The following is a 19,316-nucleotide window of genomic DNA, read 5'->3' as shown; positions in this document are numbered from 1 at the left end:
CGTACCGGTACACGAGGAGCCAGTCCGTCCGTCCGTCTCTCTCTGTTTGGCTCACTCTATCTCCCTCTCTCTCTCTCCCTAACGGATTGCTATTCGCTCTCTCTACTCGCACGAGAGACGTTGCTGTGGCGTGCGAGACTCGTTGCGATGGAGGTGGTGGTGGTAGTCGCGGTGGCGACGGTCAAGTGTAATATTACAGACGCGTCGAGCTCGAAACGAGAAATTTCTCCTACACGGCAGCTCTTCGGTATAAAATGCAAAATAATAAAGCCCACCACTCCGCTTTCCCACGGGAGTTCAATGACGTGGAGTACTTTCACTCTTCCGAGGATCGCGTCTTAACGGTTTATAACGGTCACCGTTTATTGCTACTAATATTATTATATTTATTATTGTTAGTGTTTTATCCGTTTTTTCGTATTCCGATTCGTTAACAGTCGTTACTTTCACCGACTCCATCGCTCGCGCGCACCCCCGCGACCACCATCCCGTCGACGTAACGGGTCAACAATTCGAAAACACGCGAGTCCGTTAACCCTATCCTCTCTCTTTCATTATTATACATTTTTTTTTTTTTAGAAAATCGGTTCCTGACCGATATCAAGATCATCTTCATCATCGTGGCTGCCGTGTCTAATAATCCGTTAGTTAGACTTTCGCGAAATGAGTTTGGCAAAACAACCGTCACCGGATTTACCGTTTATTTTTTTAAGACATAATACAAATACAAAATTAGAATCACATATTATTGCAAATTAGTACGAAAGTAATAGTAATTAGATACCATAATACACGATAAATAACACAAACCATTTTTTTTTTTTTTTTTAAATAAAACCGCATAGTCGACGAATTACACTCATGATTTGATAACACAATTAATTTATGAAATACGGTCAGGATGTCAGGGTGTTGCACACATTATATTATTATAAATTTTAACTTCACTTCATATTTTTAAATCATTGAACAATTTATGATTAAAATATAATTTAGTTTTATATGATACTCACGTAATAGACAAATAATATAAGAGTACCTATAGGTAATATGTTAAAAAAATTATGATGGATTTTGCTGATATGAATGTAATTATGACATTGCTTTGTTGAAATGCTTTTGTGAACAATATGCAAAAAAAAAGTACTTGTCATACTAAAATTGATTTTGACGGCAAAGTACAGAGGTGTCATTGACTCTTTAAATGTATGCTACAGTTTTGTTACATATAAGCCTATTTTTCAAGTGTCTAATTTAAAAAATAGCACAACAACAAAAGTCAATTCACAATGGTGTCATTGCTAAATCGCGAATTAACTGATAAACGTTTATACATTAATATATACAATGTATATCAAACATATTGTTATATTAAGTAACGGCACAAAACATTTTTCTAAGAAATTAACCGAGTACAGCATGTTTTGTTCAGCCATAATTATAAAATAATATTTTATGAGTAATTGAGTTTAATACATTTTTTAATCGATGTATAAAAAAATGGTTTGTACATTGATCAGTATATTTTATACTTCTGTATGTATATCTTGTATATAATATTATATATAAATGGATTAGATTCCCTTGAACTCTTTGAACGACCGCTATTAGCCACCTGTCGTATTATACTAATTTCAATTACCAAATAGTCCTATAACTATAAGTATAAATTAGTGTTTCAAAAATATTAAATTCCAAGGACACAGTTAAAACTATATTTACACTATATTATCTAAGTATATTCGTATGTATTATGAAGTATGTACAAACATCTTTATATATATAGAGATAAATAACAAATTATAATACATATTCATACATGATACATTGTATACATGTAGGTAGTACATATTGGTATAAGGCAATATTTTATAAGAAGTTGCACGTGGATTTTTGGTATCGGACAACTGATAAATCGAAAATAAATATCCTGATATTTTAAGCTGAGGAGAAATTATTTTGTTTTAATTTCAAAACCTCAGCGTACCGGCGTAGAAGAATTTTAATAAATCAGTTAAATATGATAAATTTTAACCATAGTCAGGTGTACAGGGATTGATTTACGTTACCCCATTTAATTCCTACATTTCGGTATATTGACTTCCCACTGAGATGATTAGGTTGATATGGGAGATGGGACAGACTTTTAGAACATACTATAATACACTAAAATAAATGCTCATCATTACACGTGACAGCGATGCATACATCATTAATATATTTATGATAGTTTGCGACGAGATCATATAATACAAAAATATATAAAACACAAGAGTAATTATTGTTGATAATCGTTTACAGGTGTATGGCCTCTAAGTAGGATATGTATGAAAAATAAACAGTTGCCAAATATAATTTGAACCATTACAAGCGGATGTTGACTTTCGATACGCAAGTTTATATAACCATACACATAACTCATAAACATATACATTATACACCCAGGCATTGTTATAACAATTTTTTTCTTTCCGTGACATATGTGCTCACCCGCCGCTGTCCAAGGTAACATGGTTAGTTTTATTATTATTATTATTATTATATATGTAAATACGTTTACACTGTGTCACTGTGCATACACACAATACAGTGTGTATATCTATATCTCAACAAAAACACTACGTCAACTCCGTGTAAAAAAACGCTAAGTAAAAAAAAAAAAATATATAAATGCAATAAAATGTGTGATATAAGGTGGAATCTAAGTAAATAGTTTAATGAATAAAATGTATGTATAAATAATTAATTCAAATTTAATAAAAATTGGTTATTTATATTAATTTATAATATGAATTATTTTAACTCAAATTGATCCAATTTTGGTTTACTTAGCCGGAAACAATTTATTTATTGTAATGGTGCTTTCATTATTTATTACATAAACTATTAGTACTTGGCTATACATTTTTTAGACTGAATCTTCCGGCCAAGTAAACCAAAATTGGATCAATTTGAGTTAAAATAATTCATATTATAAATTAATATAAATAACCAATTTTTATTAAATTTGAATTAATTATTTATACATACATTTTATTCATTAAACTATTTACTTAGATTCCACCTTATATCACACATTTTATTGCATTTATATATTTTTTTTTTTTTACTTAGCGTTTTTTTACACGGAGTTGACGTAGTGTTTTTGTTGAGATATCATTAGTTTTTATTAGGGTGAAGATATTTTTTATTTTTTTTTCCATTATTATGATGTAATGTCTTATTTATAATTTTTTTAAGATGTTTAAACATATCGTTCTGTACAAAAGTACATTTTGTTTCCTATACTTCAGCACCCATTTTAATACTCTATCTGCAGTACACCTACCTTGAACCAGAGGCATTTTTAATTTACCAATTGATCTATTGGTACATTTTTCAATATTTAATAAAATGGAAATAACTGTTTGGATTTTGGATTCTTTCTTTTTAGTGGTACTTCATGTACCGTGTTAATACTGCACTGTTTAATAGTAGTACTATTATAACTTTCAACTACGATTTTAGATTGAGTAGACTCCTGATATTTTTTTTCCTCATATCTCGCGCCTTTTGGAGTTAAGTTACCATTTTTAATGTAGACACAATTCGACACAAATATGAAGACAGTCACAATAAAGTATTATAAATTATAATAAAGACTGTTATAATAATAATTATTATTATAACGACTATATATTATTTAACAATAAAATGCTCAATGGAAAATGATAGATAGTCGATACGGTTAGGTTTGGTGATACCACGTGCATTGAATAATAATATTATGGACACGAGACAATAACGCCGACAACAAGCTCGTACGCAGGACGCGAGACGAAAGAACGAAATTTCAAATTACGAAAACAGAATGCACCGATACCGATAACTGATAAGCGATTGTGGACCATGTTCGCGTGTTAGTATGTTGTATGTGTCTAGCGGTGGGGGGAAGCAATAGTAGTGGGAGACACACGCCGCCGTCGCAAGAATCCTCTCACTCGTCCCGTCAGCATGACGCGTTTAATACGGCAGCCGGCGGCGAAAGTAATTTAAAATGATCACTTAAATATCCACAGTTTTTTGATCATAACTAAAATACTATTCAACCGATTCTATTTAAAATTATAAAAGCACGTAGCCTATGATTTTCTCGATCGATTGATATCTCATTCTAACTATTTGGTTCATTTATTAGACCTACAGCCTTTAATAAAGAATACCAAAATATTAACACGTATTAAATGGGAATGTTTAGGTTTCTGTATATATACACGGTCGAGTGCTTCGCCTTCCTTTTTTTTTACTTAGCTCGCGACACTACCGTGTCGCTGGATACATATTTACCCAATTGATAAGACCATGCAGTGAGTCAATGTGGGTCAAACGCAATATTACGGGGACGTTGGCCCCTCGCACAGTGCGTTATTATGTGTTATAATTTGTCCAACCAATAACGATAAAATATCAAAACAAAAATCAGTTGAAGTATTAAACCGCGACTCCTTACCCTCTATACTATGTAAGGACATGGTAAAAAAGTTGAAGAGGGAGCGGGGAGTCCTAATAGAAACGGTAAAATGGATTTCGTGCCTCGATGGGAATATATAGGAGAACGAGAGCAAGTGCCATATTCTCAGGACTCTTGTAGTGTGTGTGTGTATGTGTGTGAGAGAGAAAAAGTGGTCACTGCCTCCGACGAAAACGAAATTTCCTTTTCGCCATCCGATCGCGCGCGCCGTCGACCGGAATGACGCGGATGAGATTTCTCCGTTACTTTCGTTTCGAAAACGAAGGTGAAAAAAAATAATTGTACCTATAACCGTACGACTGCGGCAGCGGCGGCGGCTATTTTCTAACGGGACTCCGGTTGTAGACACTCACTCACACACCGTACATAGAGGTATATTTAAGTATAGGCGGGACGCGGCAGAGGTATAATAATGGAGATTGTCGTACGAGAAAACTGGTTAAGTGTTTTTTCGTCTCGGGAAACGACGACGACGACGACAACAACAACAACAACAACAACAACCGTTGTCTTCCGAGAAAACGAGCTGCATCTAAGCGAGAGAAAATTTAATGCATACATGCGTATACGGAGCGGTGAAAATAATAAGAATTAAACGACTTCATCAATTTAATGTTAGGTGGTAAATAACTATGTATATACAGTTGGCTGCCTCGTCCGTAATAATAATATAACGGTACACGCGACAACAACAACGATGGCGACGATGACAGAGATGATGATCTCCCGAGTGCTATAAGATAATATGATATTATATGGCTCACTCTCTTGGGGTTCTAATTTTTTAATTTTTTTGAGATGCGTTAGCGTGGTTGTGGGACAACAGTGGTTGTAGGAGAAGGTAATTCATATAATATTTTAAATCTTTCCTATGTAAATGGTAAATTATTATTCAATTTTTTTTCCAACCAAGGTTTTATTAAATTATTTTTCAGCGCTCAATTTCCATACGTTTATGAGCGTACGCTGCATAGAATATTAAGTTACACACGCTGTATATTCAACGTACATTAGGTACTTATATAATGTGTATAATGATCGGCTGTCATTGAATTTTGCCCTACTAAAATCGCAGTTCAATGTATCGTATACAATAAATTACTTTACCTATATAATACCTACGGACGATACAAGGGGAGAGAGCGACGTCATTTAAATTAGTGTATTACGTGTACATACGAGTATAATAGTATGTGTCATCGTATAAGTGTTATTCGACTACTCAACATTTTTTGATATTTGACGTTTTCACAAAATCGACTTTTAACAAACCCGAGGTATCTACTCGTTATCTTTCCAGATAATAATTTAAAAATATTTTAATTTATACATGACAATGAAACATATCGTATACAGTGACGCGTTTTCGAATAGGCGACCGACGAGATATTTTAAGCGCACATAACACACATGTCTACACTAAGCAACGCTGCACACAAACACACACACACACACATTCATACACACGCGTATTGAAAAAAACCCCGCCAAGGTTTTGCTTTACATTGAAAGCATTCAAAGGTCATATATTCGTGAAATTATACATCTGTGATCTGTCTCTTTTAAATATAGACAAGGCGTTTCGCCGCGAACACTGCAACAGACGTGAACTGAATTCAAAACTTTTATACTATATATAAATATATATATGTGTGTGTGTGTGTTTTAGTATTGTACACATTCTTAAAAGTGGACCACAACACGTATTTCAGCTAAATTGTATAAGCGCTATAAGAAAAAAAAAAGCCAGTCTCAACTAAATACATGTAGTATTCATACATATAATTAACCTATATACCTATATAGATGTTTATACATCTATCGGAGTAAAACATTTTGACCTACTATGCGAGAATCTAACGACAAACAATATAATATTGTATAATAGCAAATCGATATTATCATGTCAATTTACAAAATTTCAACATGGTATAGAATTTAAATTTTAGGCTTAAATACTTTATCCGCTAACCAATGATTTAGAAAGCCTATAGTTTGCGTAACCTGCTTTAGTTGACGTTTTTAATAAGAATTATATTTTTTAACCAATCGTCATGAAAAAAATCAAAATTGATTGTTTTGGTTTAAGCGATACTATTTTAGAACGAGTTTATGAGAGTAAATTATGGACTGCGTGACGTATAGCAACAATAACTTGACAGCTGATCAGTATACACTATTATATTACTAATATATTACTCGAACACATTTACACAGAATAATTTTAAGTTCAAATTAGTTTTAAACATAATGATCGCCGATGGCCGCGATGGTAGACTGCAGTTAAGGAGATTATTGTATATACATAACAACGATCAGTGATTACTATTATAGGTACCTATGCGTGTAAAATATATTATATATTTTATTATACGGATGGACGTCAAACAAAGTTGTTCGATTTCCCTTTTCTGACGACGGTCCTTTCGATTTTCTTAAAAAACAAACCGCCCATAACTCCTGACCTGACAACAACATAATATATCCATTTGCTGATGACCTTCTGGACCGAGACGTCGGCGACCGACAAAGGCCCGACACCGACCGGACGGTCGACTGACACACGCATACAATGGAAATATTATTACCTATATATACGACTCGACGGCGTGGCGGTCGACGACAAGACGAAGATAATCGTTTTATTTTCAATCAACCCTTTCGTCCTACATATAGTAAATACGTGCCGCCGCCGACTTGACCTTGTTACGGAGGGCACACGCTACACGTGTTATATTATTATTATTATACATATTATTCATAAGTACGCGCCTTTTATACACCTTTATACCTATAACGTGCGCACACATAATAATAATAAAATATAGTATTATCATAAAGAGATAATAATATAAAGCCGCGCGAGAGGGTGAAACGAAGACCGGTCGTCCTTCACGGCGTAATTTCGGGTCAATCACATCTGACCCCGTACAGTCTGTGGAAGACCCTTAAAAAAAACAATAAAAATATTTGTACACACACTTGCAACCTATAATAAACGCACTGACGCCGCCGCGCCGTCGCTGTATTCTAATAGTTATCCCATTCTCGTTACATATGTGCCTGTATAATATATAATATATCATATTATATGCGATGAGGTATTTCTAATTTTTTTAATGTTTTTACAACGCCCCTCCACCGGGTCAAAGACTCGCGCCGCCTCGGTGTATTGACCTATATAAAATATACTGCTGCCGGACAAAGGCATTTAATACCGTCACGGACAGTAAGCGATTTTATTGAATGAGATTATGGAGACCATAATATTGTATTCGTATATCGCGATACCTGCACAGTGCACACACATACTGCTCGGCTTTAATAAATAATATGGCGGTGGGCATCCCGCGTTGCGACGAATATAGTAATAATTATTATTGTTACGAATTCTATGGCCGGGTTGTCGACCTCGCCGTTGTCGTACGTCGCAAAAATTTTAAGTGGGACAAAAAAACAAACTAAAAACGGCTGCAAATTAAAATGTAAGCAACCGAATTGCGCGTTAAAATAAATTTATTTCGTTAACGTGTTCAAAACGGAAAAAACAGAAACACATCCGACGAACAACGGTCGCGATGAACGATGATAGTAATATTACGTATCTACGACGCGGTTTAATCCGTCAAGAGTTCCAGTGCGCCTTGACCGGTTCCGGGTAGGCAACGCATTTTACACGTGTACATCAGGTTTACAAGGTATTAGCAATTAGGTGTCATTCTTTGAAATAAATTGCAACTTTTAGAATTATTTTCGTCATGCAAGATGACCTCGATGGTGAAAAATTAAAAATGTCGAATTAAAATATTATTGTTTGATTAAAAACATTAACAAAACGATCGAGACGCTTTGTCGCTTATAGTGGCCTCCGCCGTCATCGTACCTCTCTATTCGATGTTTAGTCGCATGCCACTAGTTTTGATTTGACGCCTAGAGCGCGCCACCACACACGAGTTTCAATCGTTTACAAGTATATTATCATTGGTAAAAAACCACTATCACAGTAACAAACTAATAATAATTATTATATCATAATAATTATATGAATTTCAGACGTAGGTAAAAACATATCAATTTTTTTCAAGCGATAACCGTATTTATACAAAAAACGTATAAATTACTGGAAAAATAATCGAATCTGATGGCAATAATTCATTACCAGTGCATTAAAAAATATCATTGAATGGGCCGCAGAACGCAAACAGCTATGGGGCAGGGAAAAGGAGAACGAAAGAAATCAAAATAACAATCTCTACGAAATCTGCAGCAGTGCGTTCGATTTCCATCTTCCATGCTAGGGGTGGTCTTCAATCCGAGGCCTACCCTGTTTAAACGGACCCACGAACACATTTCAAGCAAAACGTAGTATATATTTTTTATAATCCATTTTTAACCGTTCAATATAACGTGTTTTTTTATTGTGAAAGCAGGATTTTTGAATGATAATAAGTGGTACGCTGCCTAAAAATGTTGAATACCTCTGATCTCCCCCTAACCTAACCAAACTATGTACTTGCAATGTGACGACCATCGTACGTCATCGGCTTCGTCGGCGGCGTACTTTTATTACAATCGTTCGGTGGCGAGAATCCGTTTCCCCACGGGGCCGCTCAGGACGATTACCACAACCACGGTCACGGCGGCGACGCCCTTGAGAAACAAGTTCAAGGGCTACCCCTATATTATTGTGTACAATCGCAGTATTATGCGCGTCACCGATTGTCGGCTCAACGCTGAACAAACCAAACGTTCGTCTCCGCGATAATAATATAGTACCTACCTATCGTAGTACGACTATATTATGCGGGCAGTGGCACGGAGTGTTTGTTATTATTACGACGCACCATCGTATTAGTCTCGTATAATTCGTTTGAACACTATTGTCTTACAACAACAAAAACGTTTGAAATCCCCTTTGGAACATTCATCACAACAATATTGTTATGTACCATATTTTAATTATAACGTCGCAAAGAGTAAAGGGTCACTGGTACAAATATGGGGGGCTTGGGGAGGGGGGAATGTTAGAAGCTCCAAAATTATACCACGTTACCCTAAATCGAATCCTCATCAAGTTTAAAAGTAAGAAGGGAATTAAGTATAATTTTTTTTTTTAATTTTGAAATCAAACGCAATATGGGCGGCCATATATAGGCAGCCAGTACTTGTTTCTAAAAGGTGATATATAAATATACAGACGATAAGAAGAATTGTTACGATGGAAAAATATGTACAACTATTCATCCATGAAATATTAAACCGCAGAATACCAATGCGTATTTGTTAGGTATTCTGTTTGCTTAGCAGAAATAAAATGTTAATTATGTAATTCATGTAAACAATGTAAAAAATAATATTCGTATTTGTACGTCGTCAGCTGTAGATAAGGTTGTGGGGCTATTAAAATAGGACACGCGGTTTTATAATCAATAGTTCAATACTATTATAGGGAAATTGAGTTTGACGAAAACAAAATTTATCTGTTCTCGCCTGTGCGGTAAGAATGATATAATAATAATTTCGTCTTTTAGGTAGACAGTACCATAACAATATAATAGTGTTGCATAGTGGAAAACGCCCATTATTCTGCAGCGAGTCCGCACCACTACGGCGACTACTGCAACAACTACACCGCCGCCGGACGTAGATGACGGCGGTGACGCGCGGTCAACAACCGCGCGCGCGAAACGTGACCGCATAAAAAAATTCATGCGCTCCGCCGTCGAGTGGGCGAGCAGTTGACTTGTGTTGTTGAGAGGGGACCACCGGCAGGACAACGCGTTTGGATCGCGGGAAATTCGAATACGGGTGGTGTGTCTCTAGCACGACGAGCGTTTTTATAAATTTCATTTTTACGACGGGTTTCTCACGCGGCGACAACGGAAGCTTTGGAAAACGATGTTGAATAATATTATCGTATCTCTTCTAGCAGACTATACCCAGAGGCGGAGGCCTACAAAATACAAATATAATAATAATAATAATAATAATAATACATATAGAAACAGCAATAACAATGCTGCATCGGAATGACTGCAAAGGTCTGCGTGCGTACACGTAACGCGGGGGAGTGTACGCGCGCAAGCAGGCTGTGGGGCGTTGCTATGGACACGAGACGGTTGTTTACTGCACGGCGACGGGAGACCTGCCGATGCAGACGAAACCGCCGCGGTCGCCCTCTAAAGCTTATACTTAGGCGGTTGCATCGGGCTTCCGACGACGACGACGGCCCGCCGCGCGCTTTTTATATATACGCACGCACGCACCAACGCGCGCACACCCCTTTTCTCGTCTCGCTATTTCTCTACCCCTATTTTTATTTTATCCCTCATCTCCCTCTCTCTCTCACACTCACTCACATTACCGTCCTAAAACGCGAGCACTGAACTTATTTTTAAGGGTTTCCAGACGCGCCCAACTATATATATATATTATATACATATACACACAAACACCCATAGTACGCGGACGCACCCCAAGCGTAGACTATACACGTTAAGGAGCAATCGATACGTCGCCGGTGCGAAGACTGCATTTACGACGACGCCGACATGGCGGGACAGGATTACTATATAAATAATACTACGAAACCATTTTATTACTGCCACTACTATTTATAGTACTATGGTAGTATACTACAAGTGATTCTTCGCAGACGAAAATTATTCAAGTCCAACGGACACGTGTTCCGACTGGACATTTTTGTAATACAATAATGTCTGACAAAATATTAAACGTCGCGAATTATTTATATTTTAATGAAATTCTACAATACTGAATTGTATACAATTATTATTATTATATGCGTAACCAGATGATCAACTATAATGCGATATATAGACGAGTAAATCGTTTATGATTGCTGTGCTGCAGATAGGGACCACCACTACATCAGACGTCCAAGAAATTATAAACAGTGAACACGTATTATTATGGAAACCTGGGTGTGTCATCTCGGTGTGTCTACGACCGTATCTCGGGGTGCACCTAACTCGAGCATTGACTCGCACCACGCTGCGGTGCCGAACCGTGTCAGTCGGAAACACCAAAAAACGTATATTATCACAACGTAATGAAACATCATACAAAGACCGTTTTATCTGTGACGTATAATATAACATTCGTCTATATACCAAGGTTACGTACCTACGTTTTTTTTTTGTTCAAATTCAAATTCTTATAATCGAATCACACTCCGCGCGGCAAGTAAATAATATCGAGTGCCCCTTCTCCAGATCTATTCCATTAAGTTGCCAATGATGGTATTCAATTGATTTGGCCGTGAATGTTACATATTATATTATACGTTGCAGTTTCAAAGTCACTCGATGGCGGTGCATACATATACGATAAAATAAAATAAAAATATACGTATACGAGGCTAGACTCTCGCAGCAAAGCGTTCGCCGGTCGATCGACCGAATAAAATAATAATAATAATATACCTACATGGCTATATACTTATATATGATATATATACCATGTATATTGCGTATATACGACGAAGACCGTCGCGGACGACTATCGATTTACTTCCACCCTCGGGAAACGGCCTAAAATCTAAACTCTTTACGCTCTAGGAATGCGCGATAAACACACACGCATAATAATATACAACATGTACGAGGCGGCATGGGCTACGGGGGCGGCAGGCTATAACCATAATATTATAATTGTGACGGATACACGAGGTTAAACATGCACGCGGGTTGTTTTCGGAGACATGTGCGAAATATTTCGTCGAGTAAAGATATAATATTATGTAGACCATGCTGTGGGAGATAAAAGAAAATATAATGTAGGTTTGCTCGCTGTGTGTGTGTGTTTATTGTTGTTGCCGACGTATTGCACAACAGCTGCCGGATGGAGAAATAAATAACAATTGGGACGTTCCCGACACCACCGTCACCGTCTCTAACCCTATCGCGGATTTTCACCCTTTCTCGCCATTATCGTCGTCTGCGATGCAAAAGTAAAAGAAGATATAACATGTGTTCGGTGCGACCTTCGTTTTTCAGGTAAAGAAAATAATGAAATAATTACTATTGTTGTTGATTGTTCGTGTTCTACCTCTTTCACAGAAAAAAAAAATCGTACTATATAGATACCAATAATATTGCGTTCACCTTCCGCCGCCGTTGCAGACGACGACGTCGTCATCATCACCACATCGTCAGAGAGGTCGACCTTCTGTCGGGGCAACAATACCGACGTGAGATGACCGTGAAACTATATACTACGATACTTACCTATTTAGGTGCTCGCCCGGTTAAAAGGTTAATAAAAAAAAAAAAAAAAAAAAACAAGCCATATATTATTATACTTATATATGTAACGGCCTTGGGCCCGAAATCTCCCCAGACGCTTCCCTTTCTTGGACCCTTAACGAAGGTCACTGACCATTTTTTTTCCTCTCGAAAAATTTCAATGTCGGCCCCCGTGGTTTTATGACCGCGGAAAACGTTTTCGTTTTCTACATGCCTACTATTATACTTGAACATTTTATTATTGTGTGTATTATGTACACGCGATAATTCGTCCGTCGTCACGATGATGTATGTATGTGGTACCGGCTGCGACGCAACGACAGCGTGCGTATATAATAATATAAAGAAGAGTCGCTTCCCGAATGAAAGACAGAGGGAAAAAAGTGAAACCTCGCGGGGACGCCCTTCGGAAAAAACGCACCCGCAGGGTGTTTATAAACGATCACGCGCACACGTTTACACGAACGCAACCCCATTTTTGGAGGTCGAAAGGGTTTCGGGTGTGCACACTGGTGTATATTATATAAATGCAGCACATATATATATATATATATATCATAGTATATAATATACGCGCATAAACAAGTAAAAATACTATTTCGTTTCGCACCTGATGTTTTTGGCACGCCACCCCCTCCACTCACAGCAGATGGAAATCGGTTGTACAACGCAACGAGCGACTGTACTATATAATAATAATATAATGTAATATATTATTACTATTATACATAATAATATATTATTATTATTCGCTATAATATTTTATAATATATACAATGTACGATACACTATTGTGCACGCAGTAGCGGCGTCGTCGTCGTCGGCACACCTGAACGAAATAATATAATATTGAGAATGGAAGAGAGAGAAAACATCCCTCACCGTTTCGTCGTCCATGGCGGGGGCGGGTGACGTAACCACCCGGCCGCCCGCATTAATATGTGTACCGTGTGACTACCGTCGTGGCCAAGTTCGGCGGCGCACGCAACGCGCAAACATTGACCTTATAATATTGTATTATTATTATACCGCAGCCGTCGTCGCCTGCACCGCTGCAGCCGGCGGCGGCGGCGGATGGTTCACTGTCCTTCGTAGATCATTGGACTTCCCTCTCCACGTGCGCTCACCTACTCCGTAATAATATTTTTACCCTTGCCTATTACACACACACACACATGCATAATAATAATTATTTACATTATACAACCTAACCGACTCTCCGAACCATGCAAATGACGTAGCATTGCGCGATAAACATAGTTTCAATGTATTTAGTACGACGCAAAAAAAAAAAATAAGAACATTCCTGTTGCATATAAGTGTATCTGAAACGAACGTTGTTTGTTGTTGTTGTTTTTTTTTTCGTGGTAACGACCAAGTCGTTTTACCACCGGAAACTATATTATACACGCCGAGACCGAATGCGATTCGTCAGGGTTTTACTATGGATTTATATCTATATACATTATATTATATCCGAGACGCGGGTAAATGTGTGATGCACGTACTATTGACCCGAAAGTCCGACTAAAATTAAAAACGTTTTCCAGTATATTTCTATATTTACTCGTGCGCCCGGGGAAAATAAAAATCGGTCAATCATCATCGTCGTATTTTCCTGTTCCGCAAACGCCACTGCGCCGCCGAAATTCCATCGTACATAATAATATTATATTATAGTGTTGAAGATAGTGCGCGTTCATTTTTATCTCGTGTCAATATTAAGGTCGAACAAATTAAATCATATCACAACGTAACTTACGGTGTTGTATTGTAGTACACCGAGTATACACAACATTAAATAACACGAAAACGCTATAGATAGATAGGTATACAATACACATGTTATGTTTCCGATAAGAGCAATATTATTTAAAATTTAAACCGATTAAATTTTAATCACACTAGTTACTATATTGTAAACACGCACGATTATTACCTATCGTTTAGATGCTATATAAATCATTCGACGATTATGTATTTCATTCAAATTTGCAGAAATAGAATAATTACGACGATAATAATAATTATAATAGATGGCACACTTCAAGTTTTGCATTAAAAATACATTAGGCTAAAATTAAAATGAGCTATTCTGAATCACAGCAGCAAACGATATCAACAATCTATATTAATATAGCTTCTCACATACGCGAGGAAAACAACGGCGGATATAGCCTATAACACGCGATTGCACACATTTTAATAAGATAATATTATACAAAACGAATATCGAAGAAGCTACTGAAGTGAAAGTGGCACTGACATCTGTGGGCGCACGCGGCTCTTTAGAATTTAGGATCCTTTCATTTTTTGAAAATATATAATTTTTTCTTCCAGTACGAGGTCAACGCTCATTACTTTCTCGACTAATAATTCTCTTGCTACATTAAATCAAAACTACCTGGTATACTATAAATTAAATTAATTAAAAACTCAATGAGTTGTATAAGATTATACGTATTACAATAAATTATCGTTTACACATACGTTGCAATCACATTGCTATTTGTAAAATCATATTTAATAAGAAATTATTGATAATTAAATACTAATGTATTAGATGGTATACAAAGCTAGTAATTCGTATTCACGGGTCAGGAATATCATCGGTCGTTCTCGCTGCGAAATTAATAAATATTGTACCTAATAATAGGTATATATTTTATATTCACCTGCAGGTTGCAGTACCGCGCTGATGAGCCATAGGTGCAGCGTTCAAGTTACAACACGAACGTGTCAATTAAATGGTTTGGAGGGGTCCAAAATCGAACGTTAATAATCATATAATCGTATTAGTCAGAAGAGATTTTGCTAGCGTTAAAAATATGAAAATATAATCAAATTCCCATTGTTAAAAAAATATCAATAAAAAACACGATTTATACTACGAAAAATTGAGAGACAGTGTTTTAGTGGAAGAAAAAAAAATACCGTCATAACAATAACAAACGGAAAGTTAATAATAATCACATAGCAAGCCGAGTAGTGGAAATATTCTCACGACGTTGCGAATAATGCCGCCGCCGCGCGTTGTACGGTGGTTCCCCGCCTCAAACCACGGTTAAGGTCGCGACGAACGTGTGTGCAATTTTTGCCGGTCTAGACGCGATCGCGACACTTTTCATCAGCGGGTTTCAAAACACACGTTGTCGTTGTTATTTTAATTACAAAAAACATGACATAGTTATATCTGTCGTACACCACACGTGGACCCCGCCGGGTCGTTATTGAACATTTATTTTATCGTACGAATAATATTATTATTCGATATAAAATAATATATTCTCGGGAATGTCCTTTCGGGTGGCCGGACATTAGCTGTGTGATATTAATTAGGTATCAGTAATTAATGATAATAATTTATTATTACATCAGGTAGGTATTAAATCATTGTTAAGTAAGACACGTGCATTTTTCCGGCCATAATAAATTAATAATAATAATATAGGTACCAGTAATCATACAAAAATAGACGTATAGTGCCAAGCCGCAATCGCGCGCGACCTCGATGACGCTATTCGCCGATAAAATATTATAGGAAAAAAAAACTACGCGAACAGTAGTTGTCGAAGTTCAAGTTTAAATTAACGTATGGCCCTGACGAAATAGAACGTAATAGCACTTGAAACACAACATAGGTAATGAGTTAGTAATAACATACTAATAACCGCGGTATAATATAATTAAAGGTTTCTCAAAACTTTTTAGATTTTCGATTGAACTCGATCTTCAACAAACGATTATACTTAATAGATTATACACGTTTTGGGGGGGGAAAAAACATGATAATATTAATTACACGACTGAAATCGAGGAAAACACACTGTCGAGAGAAAATCACTCGCGTTCGGTTTAGGTATAAGATACATCTATAATAATATGGTTTGACGATATCTTGGGAGTATTTTCGGCGCGCGTGAAAACGAAAGCAAAACCTTCACCTGTCCACCGAAAACCGTCGTTTCCCTTTCGGATCTTTCACCGGCGCGGCGCCACTTTCACTCTAAATACCTCTCCGCGACAGGGCGACGACCGCGGTGTAATGATAGCACAACACACAATGATTTCGAACCGCACGTGCCTACTACACACGAGTATTGCACCTTAATGCATTTTGCACATTAAATAAACATTATAACATAATTGGATGAAGACGAACGCGCGTGTCGAATAACATCACTGTAAAAAATAGTGATCTGCCCCGGCAATAAATAAGCGAGATAAAACAATAAACGACGGTATTTACCCAAGTCCGGTATGGAGCTAGTCGGTTCCTCGGAGAGCATCGGAGGGCTTCGGCTGTACTCCGTCTTGATCGTCAGTGAAGCTGGCGACGGGACCGGCTTGCACCGTGGGCCCGGGGCGGCGGGTGGGCGCATCGTGGCCGCTGAAGACGACGGCGGGGCCGGTGGCAGCGAACAACGTTGCTGTTGCTGCTGCTGCTGTTGTTGTTGATGTAGTTGTTGTTGTTGCTGTTGTTGTTGCTGCTGCTGCTGTTGCTGCAGTTGTAACTGAATATGATGGTGTGGCGAAGGCGGAGACGGTACTCCACCGCTACCGGTCGAAGACGATACGACACCCGGCGATTGGGGTACGCGAAAGTCACCACCGTGTTGCTGTTGTTGCAACGGCTGTTGTTGCTGTTGTTGTTGCTGTTGCTGCTGTTGTTGGTGTCTTTCGGCGCTGTACACGTGCATCAATACGCCAGAGCTAGTGACCACTTGAGACAGCTGCATTTCGGCGGTTCCCGCGCGGGTGGTGTAAGACGCAAGTGAAAAACAAACAAGACCGAAAAATTTGAGCGAACAAAAACAGAACGCAAATCAAAAAACCCAAACTCGCACACGGCTATAATATGGTATATATTATCAGAATACGGAAAGATTATTGCCACTATAATCGAATAATTGTATCATCGCGATTCGCACTGCACAACGCACTAGTGGACGGTGTTCGACGGACGACGGCATACGTGTACGTGCTCGCTGCGGTGGACGACGGAGCAAAACAGACGGACGGACGGATGATTGTGGGCGAAAGACCCGGGAACGGCGATATGAAAAAAAAAAAAAAATTCGAAAAACGAAAACGAAAAACAACACACTTCGCGCGCGCACACTGCACCGTGTGTACTCTCGTACAGTCGTCGTAAGTAAATTAGTCGTCGGAACGCACGCGGCGTGCTGCTACCGCTGGCGGACCGGGAATGAAAGTGAGCGCGTGTTGCGGCGGTGGTGTCTCCCCGATGAGCGCGGCGGTGGCGGCGGCGCGCTCTCGCTACACGGAGTGCGTGCGTGTGTACGTGCGTCGACATGTGCGTGCGTGCGTCAACGTGTGCGTGCGTGCGAGCCCGTCGTGAGTGTGGGTGTGTATGTGTGTACGAGGGCCACACCGTGTTGGTTAGTAGGTTCCCATTCTACGTGTGTGCGTGTGTGTTCCGTGTACGTTGGTGGTGGTGTATGTGTGTGTGTGCGCGCCCGCGCTGTTCTAGACCCCGACCCGCGCTAGACCACGACCCGCCAGCCATGGCCATCGCCGCCGCATTACCAGGCCGGCTGTGTACTCCGCGCACCGGCCGCCGCCGCCGCCCGTGGCCTTGTCCTTGAAAAGGCTTCTGAACCCTGACCGACGGCCGAGCGGGCCGTGCGGGGGCGCGAGGGGAACGGCGCGCCGCCACCAATGCGCGCTTGCGCTCTGCGCGCCGACACACACTTTTTCCCCTCGTCGCCAACGCCGCCGCCGCCGCATCCGCTACCTCGCGACCGTTTACCCACACGGCCGTCCGATCCCCTCCCCTATAATATAATATGGCACGATAAAGCCCGATCATAATAATAAAAATATACTCCACAAACACACATACACAAGCGCACACGCACACAATCTGGTGCGGGCGCACTCGTGAACTTGGCAATCGGTTTACATCCTCCACCGGCACCTCCAACGCCACCCACTCCTGCCACCGCTTCCACCTCCTCGACGAACTTAGTCCTCTAAAGTAATTTAATCGTTCTCCCCCCCTGACGGTCATTACTTATTTCTCGAGTCTCACAATAATGCTACACGCCCCCCCCCCCACCGCCCACCCGTCATGTTTTTTTCCGGTATGACATGATTTTATTCATGATATGATAATAATAAAGATATCATACTGTCCGAAAAATTTAGAATGCGACATAATTATTAGTCTACAATATGTATATAGTCGTGTAGGTAACACACATCAATAGGTGACGATTACCGACCTCGTGTTCGCGTTTCCGATTGGACTACCTGTGGCCACTGGCCGCGGTTAGGATTTCCTTTCGATTTTCTTCTCCCGCGGACGTGATGATGAGGCGTTAGGCGTATTTGCCACACTATGCTTGTTACGAGACGATTTGCTACTTCATCATCGTTGCGCGCCCATCAAATAATAATATTTATTACGTGTTATGACCTAATGAGAGTGCAAAACACGACGAGACAAAAAGCGAATATTCTCCGTAAATATTATCACCGTAATTATTTCTAATTTTACATCACTACAACTATAC

The 19,316-nt window shown here is 38.8% G+C and overlaps 1 protein-coding gene across 1 annotated transcript in view; it reads right to left on the bottom strand.

Annotated features, from left to right (window-relative positions):
• Positions 1 to 18,000, bottom strand: part of Eip75B (Ecdysone-induced protein 75B) — a 38,693-nt gene extending 20,693 nt beyond the window's left edge. Inside the window, exon 1 of the mRNA XM_015517485.2 lies at positions 17,027 to 18,000. Coding sequence (XP_015372971.1) covers positions 17,027 to 17,516 — 490 coding nt within the window. The 5' untranslated portion in view covers positions 17,517 to 18,000. The remainder of the gene's footprint in view (positions 1 to 17,026) is intronic.
• Between the last annotated feature and the right edge of the window lie 1,316 nt (positions 18,001 to 19,316).

This window comes from Diuraphis noxia, unplaced genomic scaffold, assembly GCF_037042655.1.
Source record: "Diuraphis noxia isolate RWA-SAM2 unplaced genomic scaffold, SU_Dnox_SAM2 contig0004, whole genome shotgun sequence".
NCBI lineage: Eukaryota > Metazoa > Arthropoda > Insecta > Hemiptera > Aphididae > Diuraphis > Diuraphis noxia.
Note: the sequence above shows the minus strand (reverse complement) of the source record. Positions and strands in the feature narration are given on the sequence as shown.